The sequence below is a fragment of the Procambarus clarkii genome, chromosome 13, assembly GCF_040958095.1.
Source record: "Procambarus clarkii isolate CNS0578487 chromosome 13, FALCON_Pclarkii_2.0, whole genome shotgun sequence".
NCBI classification, from domain to species: domain Eukaryota; kingdom Metazoa; phylum Arthropoda; class Malacostraca; order Decapoda; family Cambaridae; genus Procambarus; species Procambarus clarkii.
Genome location: NC_091162.1, coordinates 19,592,565 through 19,613,866, shown reverse-complemented (window position 1 = coordinate 19,613,866; position 21,302 = coordinate 19,592,565). Strand labels below are relative to the sequence as shown.

The following is a 21,302-nucleotide window of genomic DNA, read 5'->3' as shown; positions in this document are numbered from 1 at the left end:
TCACTTGTCTATGATAACCCACAGTACTTCATGCATATTGAGAAGCTTCAGTACAATTTACCTTGATTTGCATTTGCTCCTCCTTAATCTTTTGACGTGTCTTGGCAGCTTGAAGTTCATAAGCAAGTTCAGCTTCTGCTTTCTAAAGATGAAAATAATATTAGCTTTTTATGGAAACAAATAATATAAGTGAGGCGTCACATCAACATGATAACTTATAAAATCCAGGACAGTACAGTAGTGTGTAATGATAAATCAACATTATAATTTACGACAATGGAAGAGTGTGCCTGTAATAATGATGAAATGACTGAATGACTTCTTAAACCTAAAAATCATTTTTGTTTTTATAGACTTTTAGATAAAATTACCTAAATGAATTCCTGGTAACTACAGTGGAACCTCGGGTGACGAGCAGCCCCATTTACGAGCATTTCAGGTAAAAAGGGAGCCACTCGCAGAAAATTTGTCTCAATTGACGAGCTTCCGCTCGGTTAACGAGACAACCATGTGGGGCTTCCTAGTGTTCCCGTGCTGGTTCTCGCAAATTCTTGGACGCTTCTGACGACAGTGTACATTATGAAATTTCATATTGATGTTGAGGAGTGGTGTCAGTGGTGGGGAGGAGGGGGTTGTGTCAGAGAAGTCTGGTGGTAGTGACTGGTGTCAGAAGTTTGGTGGTATCAGTGGTGTGGGATAGTGTCAGAGAAGTCTGGTGGTATCAATGATAGGAAATGGTGTCAGAAGTCTGGTGGTATCAGTGGTAGGGAATGGCGCATCTCGACTCACCACACCTGACACTCCCTAAAAATGTTGACTAAGGTAAAAGCTAGCTGTCTTCGTACCCTCTCTAATACATCCCCCTCACCACTGGCACCGCCATTTATTATGAATTCTTCGTTTTGATTATGGAATATGACAGAGCGATGTTTTACAAACAATTGAAATGGTAACATTTTCTCAGCTAATTTATTGAAAAGCAGACAGTGAGTGAAGCATTGAGGTGCCAGCCACGTGTTGCCAATTAGATGACAACTCAGGTCAGAGCTCACCACCACTGACACCACCTGCCTCCCTGACACCACTATCACTCCCTACCTTCCCTGATCATTTCCACCACTAACACCATCTGCCTCCCCTAACACCACTAGATCACTCCCTGCCTTCCCTGACTACTTCCACCACTGACACCACCTGCCTCTCCTGACACAACTATCAATCCCTGCCTTCCCTGACCACTTCCACCGATGATGTGCCTCTGTAATCCTTTACACCACCGCCAACGGGATGGGTATGAGGTGCATAATAAAGAAAGAAATTGAAATTGACTCCACCACTGACATTATCTGCCTCGACATGACAACTTTCTCCCACAGTTTTTTTCGTTTTTGAGTTATTTTGGGGTGGAATGGAGTACAGTGGTGCCTCGATTAATGAGTTTAATCCGTTCCAGCACCGAGCTCGTCATGTGGAAAACTCGTCTTGCGAACCAACAACAAAATTGTCATCGGAGGTGTCCGAGAACAAGTGGGAATGTTCGTTAATCGAGCGAAAGCTCGTCAGTCGAGACATATTTTCTGCGAGTGGCTTGCTCGTTACTCGAAATGCTCATAACTGGAGCTGCTCGTCACTCGAGGTTCCACTGTATATGTATTGCTGGTCACTTTTCTGCTGTGTAATTTTTCAGCAAATTACTGTAACCTTTCTGCAGCAATAAGTGGCAACACTTAAGAAAACATAATTCCTTGAGTGGTGTATGTTTATTTCCTTGTAGTACTAATATTTATAATACAGGTATACCTTTGTTTATGAATTTAATCCGTTCCCAGAGACGGGTCGTAAACCGAAACAAATTTTCCCATGAGAAATAATGTAAATTGAATTAAATAAATCCATTCCACACTCCCAAAAATATTAACTTCAAAATACATGTCATACATAATACTACAAATATTTTGTACTACAGTATGTACACGTTATATCTTACCTTTATTGGCGACTCTTGTTGGCATATGGAAGACGGTGAGAAAGGGGGAAGGAGGAGAAGCGTTAAGTGTTTGGAAGGGGAGTCTGTTTTCATTATAACATCAGGCATTGATGACTTCTCTGGGGTACTCTCTCTCCTACATTTTTGCAGGCATACCACTAGGACCTGGTTGTGGCTCAATGATTGCTTGTTGCTCAATGCTAAGACACTTGTTTTTCCCCACGTTCCTATGTTCCTCTATCGTCATCCTCACATTTGTTTTCTTAGGTTGAACCTTACCTATAACTTTCTTGGGACCCATGGTATGATATATAATAATTACTTTTGTTCAAAAACCAAAAAATCCGAAAAACAATTAAATTCTTTACAAAGAATTAAAGCATGATCGGCACTAGGCGGAAGGCACTGGTAAACTGAAGCGTGCCTCACCTGTGCCAGGAACCACGCGCTCGGTCAACCCATATGAGTATCAACAAATTCGTCACCAAGCGAGGTGAAGGCCACCGAGTCAAATTGTACAAAAAAATTGGGATCGTAACCCGAAAAATTCATAAAGAGGGACAGTCATCAACAGAGGTTCCACTGTATTACTTAATATATTAGGAACATGTATAGCATTGTATTGAGTTATTTGGATTGTAAATAATTTTCATTGGAGGAATGCAATTATTGTCACTGTTTTAAATATATTTTTAATTTTAGAAAAAACATCAAACATCAATAATGATTATTTATGGTATCCTAAAAAATGTTTTGCCATTATTGTTATTGGTTGTATTTATAATGATATTCTTTACTGTATTTAGAAAACACCAATGATCAGATTTTGATTTCTGGCAAACTAATACTCTTTTACTTTTTAATATGCAAATGAGTACTGGTAAACACCTAATTTTTATAACATCATACTTTGATGCAATTAAATTATAACTACTTTTATTAAAATGTCATGCCTGTGTACAATATAAGTGACAATAAACAACGTACTGTATACAATTTAAAGTTGACGTACCTTTGCTTGAACTTCCATATCATATGTTGCCTTCTTCAGTTCAAAATCTCTCTGAGCCTTGGCAATCTCAGTGTCATTGATGTATTTAGCAGCCATTCGTTCTTCTTCAGCAATTGCTTCTTTAATCTGCGAGTCTTTGGTTGCTTCTGCTTCACCAATACGGGCATCGCGCTTTACTTCAGCAGTTCGGGCCATACCCAGAGCATCTAAGTAGCCCTAGTGATGAAAAGTCACAAATCAAGAGAGATCCAAGCTTCATTAAAGTTTAAACCACAATTCTACACTATGATATGTGTTTATTACAGTACAAATATATTGTTAATCAAATGAGAAGAGCAAAATCTCTACTTACACAATCACCTAAAAAAAAAAAATAAATAAAAAGGCCCAATTATATAAATTAATTCTTTATGAGTAAATATACATTCAAGAATTAAAATCTGACTACTGCATGTATTAACATACTATTACACTACCTTTGCAAAATACTGTATGTACATACCACCAGCAATGTACAGTTGAGAAAATAAATAAACTGCTTTACGCAATATCTACAGAAACTTCTTGGAAGCAAATCAAACGCGACTGAGAATTTAGATTCATCATACAATCAAGAATACCCTAGCAAAAGCCTCAAAGAGTGCTACTACACAAAGAAAATAACAGCTTTATAGTAAACAACTGTATGGAGATAAGACATAACTTTCTTCAGTACTGTACTGCAAAACATCTCAGCCTTGTCTAAGTGCTACAAGTAAACAATTAAGTTGTAACTCAGTACTGTATCTTGGACCGATATTATTTGTATAAGAAAAAAAATTAATATCCAAAGGCACAACATCCAAAATCTAATGATAATTATTTCGTCATGCTAAGGAATCTTTCTGCATACTGTAGAGAGAATTTTAGGACACGATGCATAACATGATAACTACTAGTCTCTTGATAAACCCAAGTGCATAGAAATACAGTGAATTTTAAACCTAGCATGTCAAAACAACTAAATAACAAATTAAACACACATAATGCACCTTAGATTGGTGTATAAGTAGTAGTATCAAATCCCATTATTATTATTATTATTATTTTATGACAATCATAAACATACGCTACATATTATTGTACTGCAAATTATGGCACTGATTTTAAAGAGCATATTAGTATAATGCTAAACATACACAGAGATCTGCTAGATAGTATTTAGTATATGGTGCAAAGCACTAAGAAAGATGGAACTTTGCTGCAAGGGCATAAGCTTCAAAGTAAATAACTGCTTATTTAATTAAACTCAAGCATGAATGCATGTGCATCTAATATTTAATTGAAAAATATTAAATGATCATAATACCAGAAATTACACTCTCATTTGTACAAATTATAATTTAAGGCAAACATGTCCAGTCACTGCCAACTGACTGACTCAGCACACACACACAACTGGTCTAGCATCTATACAATTAAGTGGGCCAGCACACATACAACTGGCTCAGCACACACATGACTGACTACTCCTGTTCTGATTACTTTTACACCTATGTGCATGAACGTAAAGTAATTTAACTGAATGCATCATACTATCTTTATCAAGTGCCCTTGCTACCTTACTCTTATTCTCTTTCCCTCAATCTTCGTACTCTTCACGCCTCTTTGGTAAAGACTACGGTTCGATAGGAGAAAGTATTAAATCTATATATTAATTCTACAAAAAAAAAAAAAAATCACACCCTACACCAGCTTATTTTGAAGCCTGGGCCTAATCAGTGATATACTGAATTAAAACAAATTATTAGTGGTCAACTTTTTTTTTATAATAGACTACAATAAAGTATACACCTTTTTCTTTCTCCCTCCATCATGCTCTTTTTCACATTTTCTCACCATCCCCTTCCCCCCTTTCTTCTTTTTGTTCCACCTGCTCTCTTCCTTTCATCTCGTTTTTCTTCCTCCTTCTTTCCCCCTCACACTCTCATTCCTAGTCTTTCTTCTCCCATAAACACACTCATGCAATGAAACAGGGCTATTTATTATGAAAGGATCACCAGGTTTAGGATTATGCTAGCATCCCAGAACACTATAAGCCTCTTGCTAGTTACCTGAATTGGGTAATGTTGAAAATAATATCCATAAACTCAAGTTGTAACAAACACTTGCTAAAATAAATAACACATTTCTAGATAAAATTAAGGAATTCCCCTTTTATGTAGGGGGCAAGAACCAAGGCTACTTTTATGTTGAACATGGCCAACCCTGTTTTATGCTGTCACAAATCATAAGAATAAAGAGCAAATTTTCTTAAATAATGAATTAAATGCAAAAAAAAAATATATTACCTCTTACAGAATTTTAACCAAAAAAACTTATTTTTAGGACATAAATTAACTTATTATATTAGAGAATCAATGAGAATTTAGACTTTTTATACATGAATACAGTGTTATACTGAATTAAACCTTAACATTATTATACAATAGAACAGCATTAAACTCATTTGGCTGCATTGTTTTATGTTAAAACCTTAAAACTTGCCTGCATGTACATACACTCATTTAAACAAAATACTATGTAGTTTAGTTTTGCACAATGTCTCAAGAACTGCATTCCAGTAGTGTCGTACTGGGAGCCCACTGTACTTCTATAATTATTTTTTTTTTTTGGCGTGTGCCTGAGAAGCAAGAATGATACGCCCACACAAAAACCTGCCAACTCTGTCACATCAACATATATTCACACTTAAGTTTAAACACACACATGCTTGTGCTTACAGGGCATACCACTCTGTCAGTTACAGTCAATTAACAAATGCTGTACTACCAAACAACTCTCTTGTAAACAGTAACTTAATCGTTCAAAATCTTACAAGACAAATAAGCAACTTAAAAGAAACGGTTAATATCCATCAAATAACTAAATTATTCTTTTTTTTTAGTCACTGGTAATGTTGTGATGTTCAGTATATCAGATTTAAAATCATCAGGCAAACAAAGCAACATCAAGAACACAACCTGGTATATTCTACACTACAAAACGCAGCATATTCCCACACGGACGCAGTCTTAACTACACATTAATAATAACCGAGGTACCTTACACTCCAGTACAAGAAACACCCATGCAATGAAGCTTTATGGTTATAATGATTGTTATCAAAGAAGATATACTTTGTTTTCTAAATATGACGACACTGTACAAAGAAATATCACGCAATTTCTAAATAAATAAATAATATATATATTTTTACAATACAACACTAACTAAATTGCATGGTTGTATGCTCCAATGACCATTAAAATACATTATGCAGGCAGTGCCAAAAACTAATAAACTGCATTTTAACATGCATAATCACCAAACAAAACCATAGCAGGCTTACGAACACACACACACACACAAATTAAAGAATAATTTATAAACTGAAATATTGTACTCCTCTTTAATATCTTTAAAGTGGTTTAAAATAAAACTTAAAGAAAAAATTCTTTAATATGTTTAGCTGCAGAATAGAAAAAGCATCTTTACGGTCAAATTTATTCACTGGGAAATATTTTGTTTTAAAAATAACACATTAATTTAAATGTTTATACTGATTTAAAAAAAAGCCACATACAAACTGTAGTATTCATAGGTAAAGGGTTTAACAAATTCTGAGTTCAATACACTGCTGAAGTTATAACTAAAAATTATTTACGAGTAATTTTATCTAGGAGCTTGGTTAATATCACATAGGTTTTTAAACCTCTCACTTAACTGCAAAACCAATTACTAAAAGATAAAATGATCCACGTTATCTAATCTACTCAAGAAATTACAGTGAACACTAGACAACAATTGATAAAATGTCTACAGCAATATGGGCTGAAAACGAAGGGGGAGGGTGGGTTGGAATGTCATACTGAAAGTTAGAGAGAATAATTAACAGAGAGCACAACAATAATAAAAAGCATACTGTATATCATATAGGTATTCTGTCACGTAAATATCAACATAATAGCGGGAAGCATGTGCATAAATAAAGGCATTAGGAGGGGGGGGGGACCTCTTCCATGATTCATGCAAGTAACACAAACCAACTAAAGGGAAAAGGCGAGTCGAACCTTTGTTTACTTATGACCAGTGGGGGGGGGGGGTAGTTGGGTCTAGGGATAAAAAACTAGATTGCCTGCCAAAGCACTGGCTTCATGGTGGGAAAGCTAGCCATTACATTGAAAAGCCTTATTACTAGTATTCACCAAGTTGCTGGAAAAAAAAAACAAAAAATTCATTTTATTTTATCTTAAGACCCCCCATCATTTATGTCTAAAAAAACATGTTAACAAAATAAAAAGTACAACAAATTAAAAATGTACAAATAAAAACAAATAGTAGTAAACTAATGTGAGAAGTAAAAGAGGAGCACAAGTACTACAGTACAAATAATCAATCATAAACAAATATACAAGTAACAAAATGACAAACAAATAAATTTAAATTAAAAGAGGTTTAAGAAAAATAAATAAATAAAAATATATAAATAACTGTATGGCATTAAGGAAGTGCCTCCAAGTACACTATGGAATACTGTACGAACAGGTTCTGGTGCTAACACATGAATCTGCTGTGAACTCAGAAAGGCATGGCTAATAAGGGCCAACATTTGGACATTTCTCTTGGTCAGTGCAAAGAACTGCAACTCCCATAGCAAGCAGAGACAATAATGCACGTGCACACCTACTGGGCGGCCATCTATCGTGTACCACATGAACGGACAACACGACAGGCTGAATAGACCTGGACTAAACTAACCTTTGCATAGTAGGTCTGAGTATAGTAATAACATTGACAGAGGTGGAGGAAAGGGTAAGATTAGATGTTTTGTAATTTGTTGCAAATCATAAATATTAAATGAAACACATATACAGATGTCTGTATACAGTATATGTATATTTTGTATATAATGTAAATCTCTCACAGAAAAAAAAAAGTAAGTGACAAAGGATAACCCCAAAGGAAACTGAAAATTCAAATTGCTCAAGTACATTTGCACATACAATCTTTAGCACATCTTTATAATGTGAGCCTGAAATACTCAAAAAGAGTTCAAGTCATTTCTGATTTCAATTTCCTTAGTAGTTACTGTATCTGTAATCATATGTAAATGTCAGCATGCATGTATATAAATATATGTGTATCATAATTATTAATACATTATAATAGTATCATATAAACAAAAACACTTGTATAATAATTCTCTCCCATTAGTCCCCACTATTACCCATTAGTTAATAAATTAAAGATCTGAGTTAAGTAATAGCCTTATCTATGCACACAGCTTCCCTTTTAACACAGCAAAAATGAACTTATCAAAACCGTGCAAGACAGACACTGACATTTACAAGTGTGGATACGAGATGGACAAGCAAATATTATCTGGCAGTAATCTACGACTTCATAAAGTTACTAGACTTTAATGCAAATATTAACCTGATATCAAGATAATGTGTAACAAAAAATTTCTATGAATATTTTCAATATGTAAGGCACACATTATACAAGAAATTCAAAACATTTAACTAATATTAGGATTTAACATCACTTCCTTAAAGGAATTAATAAACTGTAACAAATCGATCTCCTATGTAATACATACAAAATATTTCATACAATTCATAAAAACATCTTCGTCAATGCCAAAAAGTTCTCATTGAAGGAGTATATAATCTTTCAACATTAAATGCAATCATGGACTATTACATTGGTAATATTTCCAATGAACTGTTATTGTATTGTATTCCAGATAATCATTAGTTTACAAAATAAACATTTTGTACTGGAACCGTGGCAAATATTAAGTCTACTTTCAGACTAAAGTTCTTTCTAGTGTTTCATTGAACAAGAAACCTTGACTTCTTATAAGGTTTATCTAGCTACAGCTCAGACACTCTGTCCCTTTCAGAGACCTTCCCATTATCAGAAGGCCAAAGCAGAAATTTCTCCAGGAGGCTTTTATCCCCACTCAAACATTTCATTCTTTCAAGCTCTCAAACCCCCCCTCTCACCCTTCTGTTCATATAAAATCCCAATCTTCTCTTCCAAGATACCGCTCATCTGCCTCTACTATATGATCCCCTAATTTCACGTTTATAAACCCTTCTCATTTAATGATTCGCAGGTATTCTACAAACATTTATGCCACACCTGAATGCATTGGACTTCATCCACTCCAGTTCAGCTCATTCACTTCACTTCATATGCCAGTTCATTCCGTCACTTTTTCTACTTGTACTGCATCTCTCATATACTATACCTTCTCACTGATGTATCCATCCCATATACACCAGATGCTTTTCCACACCCAAGCTTCACTTACACATGTCAGGGGTAAGAGTTGTTTACAGTCGCTCAATCTTTTTCTTATCTCTCATACTAACATTCCCTAACTCCGATAATAACGTTTCTTAACTCCGATACTAACATTTCTTAACTTCACTATTCTCCCCCATTCTTTATCCTCACTTATTTCACTATCTATATATACTTCCATTTTGTATTGAGCACAGCTCCTTAGTACCATACAGTACAGTATTTAGAATTTACAACTACTTCCAGTATGTCTTCCTCAATTTTTACCCTACATTTCAAATTAATGTCTTGCCACTCTATAAGGATCAACAAAGTTTTACAACATCCCATTTTCTGCTTTCAAATGCCTTAATCTCACTTTTCCTACGTTGAGTTTTAAATTTCTTCTCTGGCATTATCACACTTATTCACAATCTTTCACAGTTCCTCCTCAATCTAAGCAAAATACACTGCATCACCTGCATACAACCATGTAAATATCAATTTACCTCCCTTACAATCCCCTCCCCACTTCTAGTGTTCCTGCCTTTACAACCTTAACTGACCCATCCTATATACAGTATATTAAAGAGCATGGGCATCACCACACAACCTTGTCTTACATCTATTCCAACAAAAAAATCTACTGTATTTTATCCCTACTATTACACATGTTCTGCTATGCATATAAACTTATGTCACAGCTGTTAATAAACTCCAGCCCAATCTATAATCTTTAAAGAACCCACAATTGCTAAACAAACACTTCAATCACATGCTCTTTCTAGATCCATACAATTTTCTTCTTCCTAAAATGTTTCAACAAGTTCTCAGTAAAAATCTGATCTTACAGCCCCTTCCCTGGCAAAATCCACCCTGTTCACCCAACATTTTATTATCTTACTCTCTCATTTTGCACTCTGTCATACACTTTTCAAGGTGTATGTACACATACACTAAGTAAACTAATCTCCCCATAGTTACAACATTCTGCCCTATTTCCCTAAAATATAGGCACAGTATCAAAACAGCTTTAGTCCAATACCTGGCACCCTTCCCTCCTGCCATGCCATTTAACATGTGTTCAACATTATGTCTACAACCATCACACCCTTATACAATACCTTTAAGTGTCTATAGCTAACCTCACCCCTATACAGTACCTCAACATATCTGAAACTATTTCATCTATACCAAGAGCCTTTACCCTCTTTAACATATTCTTGGTTTCTCTAATTTCTTCCCTTTATATTCCTGTTTCACTGATCTTCTTCCATCAACTCTGCTCATTGCAAAAATGTTGTTATAGCCTTTTCTTCATCATTTGTAACCGATACCAAAATAATTTCTCCATATACTGGTAGCATCATGCATATTAGCCAACATAATCTTTCCCTATGTCCTCCACTCTCCTTAGGTTCTCCTTTTTCCCCAACATGATTACCTTTCTGAAAAATAAATTCTTCCTTCTCATAAAATCCTTTTAGCATTTTAATTATTTCCCTAACGATCTTTTTAAATTACCATATAAGCATCTTTCTTTTCTGCCTCATGTCATCTTGCTGCAGCAACAGTGATGATAAGAGATTGCTTAGACTGACGAATGGAATGGAATAGTTAGCACAGTACTGTATCAACCGGATGGCGTACACTCCATCAGAGAAGAGTGGAGAAACGAATTGGGTTCAAGCACCTGGTCAAAAGCAGAAAGGACTGAGGCTGCATTTACCGATACATATTTATATAATGTGATATTTCTAAATATCTTATTCATTTGATTATACTGTATTCGTTTGTTCTTGTTATAGGGTTCATTATAAGGATGATTTGTAATTCCCTTCCGATACCTTTGCTTTGTGTTATTTCAGATATTAAGTCGGGAACCCAAGTTGAATAAAGCTAGAAAACTGAAAGTATATAACTTCTTACCATTCAGTTCAATGTATTATTTTATTATTATATATATATAATAATAATATATAAATTTACTCCTTCAGTGCTTAGCTGCCCGTCTTTTACTGGAATCTAATCTACTTGCTAAGCTCCCTTCATACAACAAGTATCATCCAGCTTTAAGAAACAATAACAAAGAACTTTAGTTTCAATTATAGACTCCTCCACATAATCCTCATAAAAGACTGTATATTCTCCAGACAATTTTTATACTATATTAAAAAAAATTACACACATATACACACACACACACATACGCATACATGTGCACACGATCCAACCTCGAAAATCTAGGCCTTGAAAAACAGGAATCTCTACACAGTGCAAGTTTTTCACCCTACCTTTTGGTGGTTTTGGGTCACCTCTTGTACAATATTATGGATTTTAAAGTACACTTTATATGGAAAATGATCATGACTAGGGAATAAAGAGACTGTCAGACAAGTTTGATGTTGATACAAGTACTGTTCTCACATAAAAAGATCAGATGAGAAAATTCTGATAGCAAAGATTGACAAAAATACCCAGAGGCTCAAATTTCTATTAGTTTTATATTATTTGTATTATAATATTACAAAATCATAATTATATATATCACTGTATTTGTATCTAAATAAGCATAGAGATTTGTTCTATTATTTTCTATAAAAAAAATTACTAAATATTTGGATGTAAATTACCAAAAAATGCAAAATTCTTTAAAATCTGGAATGGGCTTGGCACATATTAGTCAGGATTTACGAGGTTGTACTGTACAGTACATATATAATAATAAATTTATTATTATTATATACACACAAATATATTAGTATGCCAGTATGGTATACATACTGTTACACAAATCACCCAAACAAATTTAAACTGTGACAATACTAAGTACATGTAATAAATGAACACACATATCCCTAATTTCTCTCTCATCAACTGGCATACAAAGTTTAGTTACGAAACAAACATGTTTACGTACCTCATCATCATGAATGTCTTTAAGGGTGTACGAGAGTACAGTGATGCCCATGTTTATCAAGTCACTGGATGCAACTTCAAAAACATTTTGGTTGAATTTTTTACGGTCCTTGTATATCTCCTGTTAATTATAAAAAAGAATCTGATAAAGCATTTAAAAACAAAATGAACTTCCTGAAGAGATAAAATATGTACTTCAGTGTAAAACAAGACCCACATGTGCAGGAGAGCGTGCACCTTGAGGAAACCCATGTTTTTCAGCTACAATTTTAAGAAACGTGAAAATCTTTCTAGATTTGTCTCGGTGCCAATATATATATCCTATGGGCCATTTTCCCTAAATGTACACCTACTCAGCAAATACATGCATCAACACTCAACCAAAACACATTTTGAATATTAAGAGGTGAACAATAACATTCCAAACATAATTTGTCAGATACTCTGAACATAGTTTATGTTAAATAAATTTTAACTAAGACAATATTAAAATGAACTACAATACTGAATATGTTCTCTGTATTCCATCTATTTCAGAAACCTATCCTTCCTTGAAAGATGAAGAAAGCATCAAGCAGTATTCAAGGTGAGAAAGCATACACAATCTGGAAAGTAGGAACACTGTGTATTCCCTGGATCGAAGAAAATATCCCTGAATTTGAAGGTTTTCATAAGCCACCGTACCATTTTTCTAGTTAATGCTATATTTGCTCTGTTATGCTTATTAAATTTTTGTCTTACATCATTATTCCTAGATTCTTTACTTGCTATTTCTGTCATAAGAAAAATCTAAATTTGTCTTGTTTCCTGTATCCTGTAAAGGCATGCCAATGTATTCGTATTGCTGGTATCTACCGATTTTTTCAGTACTAGTACTATACCTGTACTGGTATCGGTAAAATGTTGACAAATTTTTTTTTTACACAAACTGGCATTGTTCCGACTTCTGACCAAAAAATATTAAGTATCATATCTGTATTGAAGTACCTATATCAGTCTTTTTATAGCATCAGAATACTAATGCAAGTAAAAATATTTGTTTCGGTACACCTCCATGTACTGTACTGTGGAGTACTGTACAGTATATAGGTTTGGCACCCAAGTGATCAATATTTAACGTCTTCAAAGTTTTAATGCTTACATTAACCCTCAAACCGCTAGGGGCCCAAATGGATTTAACACCCACAGGTGCAAAAAAAAAAAAAAAAAAAAAAATTCCTTCGTCTTATAGAAGTGTTCATTTTCGTTCCCTGATCACGGAAAAAATGACAAAAAAATCGTAGGTGGCATATTTTAGCCGCAATAGGGTAGGGAAGTCTGGCAAAAAAGGGGCGTTGACAGAGCCTTCGCCAGACGAGGTCTACTCCGCTTGAGCTGTCAGGCGGCAGTTGCCACAAATATTATTACCTAATTATTTCAATGATTGATTTTTTCTTAGTTTTTTGCAGTAATATTATTCAATACAGTGAATTGTGATATATTTATATTATAAAATGTGTGAATCATCGCTGTACTCAAAATTATGGTGTGCATATTAGTGATTCAATTATTATGTTCATAAAACAATAAACAAATAGTTTTGCTGTTATTACACTATATACACACAGGTTATATATAAGTATCTGCATGTTTTGCTTACCAAAGCGAGCCACTAAGTTGGTATTGTGAGTCAAAATACAACGAGGAGTGACCGCCAAACACCAGCCAGCCACTCGTTGCCTCTCCCTCCCTCAACAACACCTCACTCGCCCTCATTCTCCTCCCACAATACTGTTTTTGCATTTATTCACTATACACAGATATTATGTATAAGTATTTACATGTTTTGTTCACCATAACTGTACATCTAAGCTTGTATGGTGAGTAAAGGCACAAAGTCGTAGCTACTCACACAGTCAGCTGGTGGCGGCCGCCCTCAAGGCCATATGCACTTATATTTCTCCTCCAACAATACTGTTTGTTGTGTTATTACACTATATACACACATTATATATAAGTATCTACCTGTTTTATTCACCATACCTGTACAAATAAGCTGGTATGGTGGCCAAAGATCATAGTGGCCACCAGTAAACAACATGAAAGTTGTGCAGACGACGCACCTCCCTCACCAAAATGGCGGCTCACAACCTATCCTATTGCTGTTATTACGCTCTATACACACGTTATATACAAGTATCTACATTTGTGTTCACCATAGCGAACCACTAAGCTGGTATGGTGAGTGCAGTCTGGTATGGTGGCCACACACAGTCAGAAGACAACGCCACCACCCTCCCTCCCACAACATTACTCCTCCCTCCATGGAGCACAGCGCTAAATATCACCACAATCCTACTATTATCAGAATCCTGGTCAGTTTTATCACAGTCAGGGGTCTTCTGTAATACTATCATCGCTAAATAATAGCAGAAACATATTTATTATGGCATTTGTAGGCGATGCTGTGATCACAAGCTGAACAGCGGTGCTGTGAGCTCGTGCTGCGTGCATCAGCCTTGGTGGCTTGCTCAATACTGAAGCTCTCACACCCAAGAATGTTGGCCTGGATTTTTTTTCTAGGTGGCATCTGGCAACTTTTGGTTGTGGCTGCACTATAGCTGCCCCTATCCTAGGTGGGGCATTTAAATTATAGCACTAGACACAAAATCATATATATATGACTTGCACTGTTTAAGGGTTAATGCTATAACTTTTGTGGTCAATTAGATGTTATAATGTTGGTGCTCTTGTTGCAAGGTTTCCAAGTCATTTCTTGAATCTGCCATTTTTTTAAGATTTTAAATAGTTAGTACTGTACAATACAGTATCTCTGTTTGCAAAGTGTAACACCTGTTGAGAGTAGTCAGCGGTAAAATTTTGTCTTAACCACAAGTCCTGTTCCTTGTCTCTGCATCGGCATGAGAGAAGCAGTGCTTTGGGCTGTGGACAGAAGATGGCAGCACATATCGAGTGTGTGTACGACTGTGTCAGACAGAGAGAGAGAAAGATAACCACATACCAATAGCAAATTTACCCTTCACTGAGCAGATGACAAAGTTCAAGAGATATGCAAAATTTATACGCCTACGTACATGAAGATAAGCTATCTAAATTCAAAGCATTGTATTTGAACTTTGTATAAAATAAATGCCTGTATTGGAAGTAGTAGAAAATTTGTATTTGTGTGCTTAGTGTGCACATTATGTGTGCACAATTTGTAATTTGTGTGCATTTGGTAACAATCACAAGTGCTGTCAAGAAAAAAGTGAACCACACTAGAGGGTGAATTAAACCGTTCTTGTGTGCAACAAGGATCACTGACTGGTAGGTTAATTTCTTTCCTGCGTAGATTTAAAAAATTGAAGCACGCACACAAAATACAGTAACTACAATTTCTCATATCTACGCAAAAAAGACACCAACCTCAACAGACATGGACCCCATGATGGCACGCTGGTGTCCTTCAAGCGTTTCCAGTGCCACTTGTTGAACCTCGGACTCCGACTTGCCCAAGAACTGCTCGCAGGCAGCCAGTAACATTTCTTCATACTGACCCTGTACTTTCACCTGAAAATGAGAGAGAGAGAATGTCTCATCAAATTCAAATTTGTAACAAAAGAATAATTTAATGAAAAAAAAAGGCTAAATATGTATACACATATACATTGGGTGTAACCAAACAGAAGCAAAAAGTCTGATAATATAATTTTTGTTTAGCTTATTTAACACTTTCGCTCACCCCGCGCGCCACCCCTCGACAGGGCGATATGGGCCCCAGCGTGTCACGGAAGCGCGCGTTAATTCCGAAAAGTGTATACTCTCTTCAACTTTGTCACCTCAATTCTCCTTCTACGAGATTAAATTTGGTATCATTGTGTTCGCAATAAAATTCTCTACAGCACTAAATGCATATAAACTCCAAAAGCCCGGCTAATTACCCGCAGCAAACAGAGAAAGTGCGAACGAGTTACCCAGGAGCGTGCAAACGGGATAAAATGTTTTCACTATTTTCACTCTGGTCACCTCAATTTTTGTCCTAGGTCTTTCATTTTGGTCTCAATGGGTTCGTAATAAAATTCTCTAGAGGAACATTAGCATATAAGAAAAAAAACCTGGTCACACTCCAACCGCCGACGAGTTGAAGACGGGCCACGCGTTAGCCATGAGTGAGCGCTCAGAGGCCTTCCTGCTACACTCCCAATTCCCACCCTTTTCAAGCCTTTCTTTCGCAATTTTCTTCCTGGAAGGGCCTTGTTCATGATTACTATCCATCGTGGAGTAAGCGTAGATAGTTTCTAAAGCCGCAGTAAGAAATATAGCCACGGAAAATAGCCGAAATGTTCACACGTTTGAGATGCGAGGGGAAGCGACATTGGTCACAACAGTGGAGCAAAGACAATGGGCCCACGGCGTGTGCCAAGCCGCCTGAGGGCCACGAGGCTCAACAAAGAAAATGGGAAGACATCGGCGCACATTTTAAAACCAGTCCCAAAAAAATCGGATAAAAACCTGATTTTTGGCGAATTTTTAAAGTGGATGACGCAACGCTGCGTCATCCCCGGCATTACCGCCAGTAAACGGATGACGCAATGCTGCGTCATCCCCGAGCGAAAGTGTTAACTTATTATGCATCCCATACCCATTCTACGAGACGTAACAGAAAAGTTTACAGAGCCATATAATGGGCTCAGGAACTGAACCATATTACAGAGAAAACAAAAACTCACAATAAAACAAATATAAATTATGTTCCATCATAAACTGTTAATGAATATAGACATTTTGAAATATTGAATAATCCTCCTTATACACAAGCATTCATGAAAAATATGATATGTATGGGATTCCTGCACATTACCAGATGCAGACTCCCACACCTGTATTACAGACACTAATATTGGTGTCTACTGCCTGAAGATGATGCGTCACACTTCAACATTTCGGTTGTAAACTAAGCTTCATTCTCACAATAAGTATACAAAACAATAAAATAATGATGCTAGAACACTTCCACAACCTCTTTTGTGCCTCAACTCTTTTAACAGCTCCCACTACCACCTTACCTTACCCAGCACTCTTTCTACAATAGCTGCTACTGCCATGTCCACTACCCTTTCTACAACAGCTGTTGCTGCCACTCCTCCTCCTGTCCCATGACCCTACAATAGCTGTTACTTGACTGTCGTACTTCTGTCCCACAACCCTTCCTACAATAGCTGCTGCTGTCCCTCCTACTACTGTCCACCATGCATCCTACAACATCTTGATCCTTGGCAACTTCCCAGGGTGTATGTGTGGTGGACAAATGGACCATTTTTGGTGCATGTACTGTAAGTGATACATATAATATGAGAAGGCACGAGAACTGTATGAGGACATCAAGAATCATATTCAGAAAGAAGTGAAAACAGTGTATTGTACAGTACAATAAAATAACAACATTACAGTAATAACTAAACCGCATACAGAAGAAAGACGAAAACGGGGAACTTGAGATATAAGACGGCTTGCTAGAAACTACGAGGGTAATGCTTCTAGCCATAGAATTTTAATATAACTTACATTGTTCGAGTAATAGTTATATTAAATTTTTGTTTAATACTAGATTAGTACTGCTGAAACCAACAGCTTTTCTAAGAAAATAAATAATTCGGGATACAATACAATATTGTGTGTAGTTTCTATGGTTATAAGAAATCTTTTACCTCTGATAATGTAACAAAATACTGTACACAATTTCTTGTCTGTAAATAAAAATGTGTTTAGTTCACTGACCTGTGCAATGCCCGTGACAGAGATTGGAACTCCTTGTGCAGTGTAGACTCGTGGAGACTCAACATTGAGAGTCATCACGTTGAGCGATATCCTAACACATGAAATGCCTTATGGTTAAATCATCATACAATATTCAATATGTTTAAAAATATGTAATCGTATTTCAATATATGCAATGAACAATGATATATAACCTAGAAGAACATTCAAATTAATAACGTAAAACTACTATAGTTAAATCATAGAATGTGTGGATAATCATTTTCTGTAAGCATATCTTATCCCCCAATCAAATGCAAAGTGAGCTTCACAGACACTACAAATTCTTGACTATTCAGCATAAGCCTGACTATTAATTACACCTAATGCATTTGGCTTTCAGCCCATTAATGTCTACTCAATTATCTTCTATATATATATATAATAAATACAGTATAAACAATCAATTCAAGGTACAATACATAATAGTTTATACTACAGTAACATCTAGCTCTCATCATAAATCTTAAAATATATATCATAACAGGACTAAAGGAACATGGGAGAGAACAAGAAATACTATATAAGAAGCAAGTTTCACATAATGATGGCTTTTATGTGTGAAGTGTACAATAAGACTGACTAAAGCTAAATTGAAATTACAGTATTGTATTATTTATTCTTGATCATTTTCACACATCGTTTTTTCCTGTTGCTACAAAAAAAAAAAAAAAAACATTTCAAACAGTTGAGCACTGTATTAGTCTGTTTATTTCATATAGTACTGACTATCTTAATTACACAACAAACTTGCTTCTTTGTAAAAACACAAGCAAGACTGTATATGCATAACAGTACTTAAAATCATAACACAAAGAATAACAAGAAAGAAAGAAGTCCATGCCTTGTAAAAATCTCAATGCAAACAAAAATTTAACAAAATATGCTCTGCACATCTAATACATAACTTGTCAAAATTCTCAAGGGTTTTAATCAGGAACTCAAGTTGTATAAATTAAGCATATTATTAGAATATGCCAGTACACATGACACATGCATAAGCAAAAAAGCAAGAGAGGAGAGTGGGGATAAAGCCTGAAGCAAAAACCAATAAAATAACTAAATGTGCAAGGAAAGGTAAATATAAAAATATAAACTTGACACATGAAAAACCAATTCCATACTACTGCTGCCGACTCCTTTAACATCCTGAACACTTGCCACAGGCACTAAATTGAAAGGCACAATATCCAAATCTAACTTAACACTTTCGCGCTATCTGGACGCGCTGGCGCGTTCGGTTTCGTCTAACGTAAACGCATAGTGGACATAAAGTTATGTCTACTTTTAAAATATTTGTATAAAATTCAATTTTTATCCGATTTACTTTGGGTTTGTTTCAAACTGCGCGCTATGAGGCTCTCTTTCTCACCACTAGGCTGCATGGTACAATAAGTTCATGAAAGGTGTGGATAACTTCGATCAAATGGTATTTTGTCCCAAACGGGTTGCAGGTGGGTGACTTTAGCTGTTTATACTGGTAATTCTTCCCCCATATCATGTATTATATGCATATGTCTGTTTAGGGAATTTTATTCCGATCAATATACAACCAAAAATAACTGTGTGCAACAAGTATAATCTTGACGAACATAACAAAAGTAAAAATATTTCGTGTGTGTTTGACGCTCACTGATATGTTCCAGCGTTGTTTTATATTTGTCGCTATTCTAACTTACGCTTTGTTGATATTTTTTACCTATGGGCACATAGAACATTCTATTGCGAACACATTGACATAAAAATGAATGACGTACATAGAAAATTAATGTCATGAGAGTGAAATAAGTATAAACTTTCAAAGCGCCGTGCGTCGTCCCGTCACCAATACCGGGTAACAATTTCACCACTTCCCACACTCTTGCGGGCGGGCTGCATCATTATTCTACGCTTATATTCATATCACCGTGTTGGGAATTTCATTGCGAGTCCATTGATACCAAAATTAACGCTGTAGAACAAGTGTGGAGGTGATTACAATCCCAAGAGTAAAAACATTTTGTTGCTGATGGGCGCTCACGGCGAGTCATCTACGTAGTTATTTATTTGGTGCTGGTATCCCTATATGTTTCGTGACTTATTTTACTAATGTTCTTCTAGAGAATTTTATTGCGAACACGTTGGTACCAAAATGAAATACGTAGCATGAGAACTAAGGTCAGAAGAGTAAAAAGAGTATACACATTTTTGTTTTTACGCTTAAGCGATAAAAACGCAGCGCGCACATTCGGTTGGCTGAATGACCTTTGCGGAGAGCGCGAAAGTGTTAATGTCCCTAAAGTGGAAAGAACTACCTTGATACACCAATTTCACTCAAATACAATCACCATTACTATCATATACTATATATATCTATATGCCAAACAATTATTTAGCATAATTGCTCTTGCAGTATTTTCCTTCTATCTTCTTTCTTGCCTGGGATCAATATTCATATATTTTTCAGATCAAAACAGATTTACATGTTTCCTTTGTTCAGGGAAAAAGTTGGGAGAATTCATTCATAGATCTGACGATGTATGTTATTATGGACTTGTACCTTGTTGATGGGATGAGACCAACATTTCCAAACAAGGAGGTTCTACTATGCTCTGGGTGGTTTTTGTAGTGTTGCATACAGTATTTGTTTCTCAAGCAGTCAAAATTTTGTTGCTGCCTTAGGGATACAAATTGATATTTTGACAAACATTGCTTTGATTGCATCTAGGAGGTTTTTGCCGAAGAAGCTCAAACTATTTTTTCCACTTGGTGGTAGATGATGATAACCATTGTTCTCCAGGGGTCTTAGGAATCCAACAGATGCCCTAAATTGTTGGTGTTGACAAACCTTGCCATTACTATAGAGATTATACATTACTTCTTGCTGCACACTTGATGTATGCCTCATCCCTTCCTGTCTCTTAATTGCTCTTGTTGGGGAAAACTAACAGCCTGACATGATTTGCATCATTACAAGTCCCAGGCATAAGAATAAATTTGTGCAAGATAGATGCAAATGTAGGATAAAAAGCAGCAGTGCCAAGAGAGTTGTTCCAATAGGCCCTGAAAGCTGCTGTTAGGGAAGAGGTGTCATCTACTTACAAAGCAACAGTGGGCCTTAATAGGTATGGGAGATTGAGTACTATCACATTGTCCTTGGCTTATTTACACACACATGTGAGGCAGAGCCCAGGCTCAGACCCAAAGCACAGAGGGAAATGAAAATTAAAAAAACACTTGGTTAGAATACACAAACAAGCCGAGCCCTGGTGGACACTGTTACGACCCTGGGTA

At 35.9% G+C, this 21,302-nt stretch overlaps 1 protein-coding gene across 6 annotated transcripts in view; it reads right to left on the bottom strand.

The window, feature by feature from the left end:
* The window catches only part of Flo1 (flotillin-1), a 67,334-nt gene that overhangs the window by 32,749 nt on the left and 13,283 nt on the right, over positions 1 to 21,302 (bottom strand). For 3 of the 6 annotated variants that reach the window (XM_045740733.2, XM_045740732.2, XM_069323762.1), the window contains 6 exons: positions 17,991 to 18,081; positions 15,639 to 15,782; positions 12,235 to 12,354; positions 7,779 to 7,793; positions 3,000 to 3,215; positions 62 to 142 (listed from right to left, as the gene is read on the bottom strand). In XM_045740733.2, the coding sequence (XP_045596689.1) occupies positions 62 to 142; positions 3,000 to 3,215; positions 7,779 to 7,793; positions 12,235 to 12,354; positions 15,639 to 15,782; positions 17,991 to 18,081 (667 nt within the window). The remainder of the gene's footprint in view (positions 1 to 61; positions 143 to 2,999; positions 3,216 to 7,778; positions 7,794 to 12,234; positions 12,355 to 15,638; positions 15,783 to 17,990; positions 18,082 to 21,302) is intronic. The other 3 variants (XM_045740735.2, XM_045740734.2, XM_069323764.1) reach the window with 1 other exon arrangement.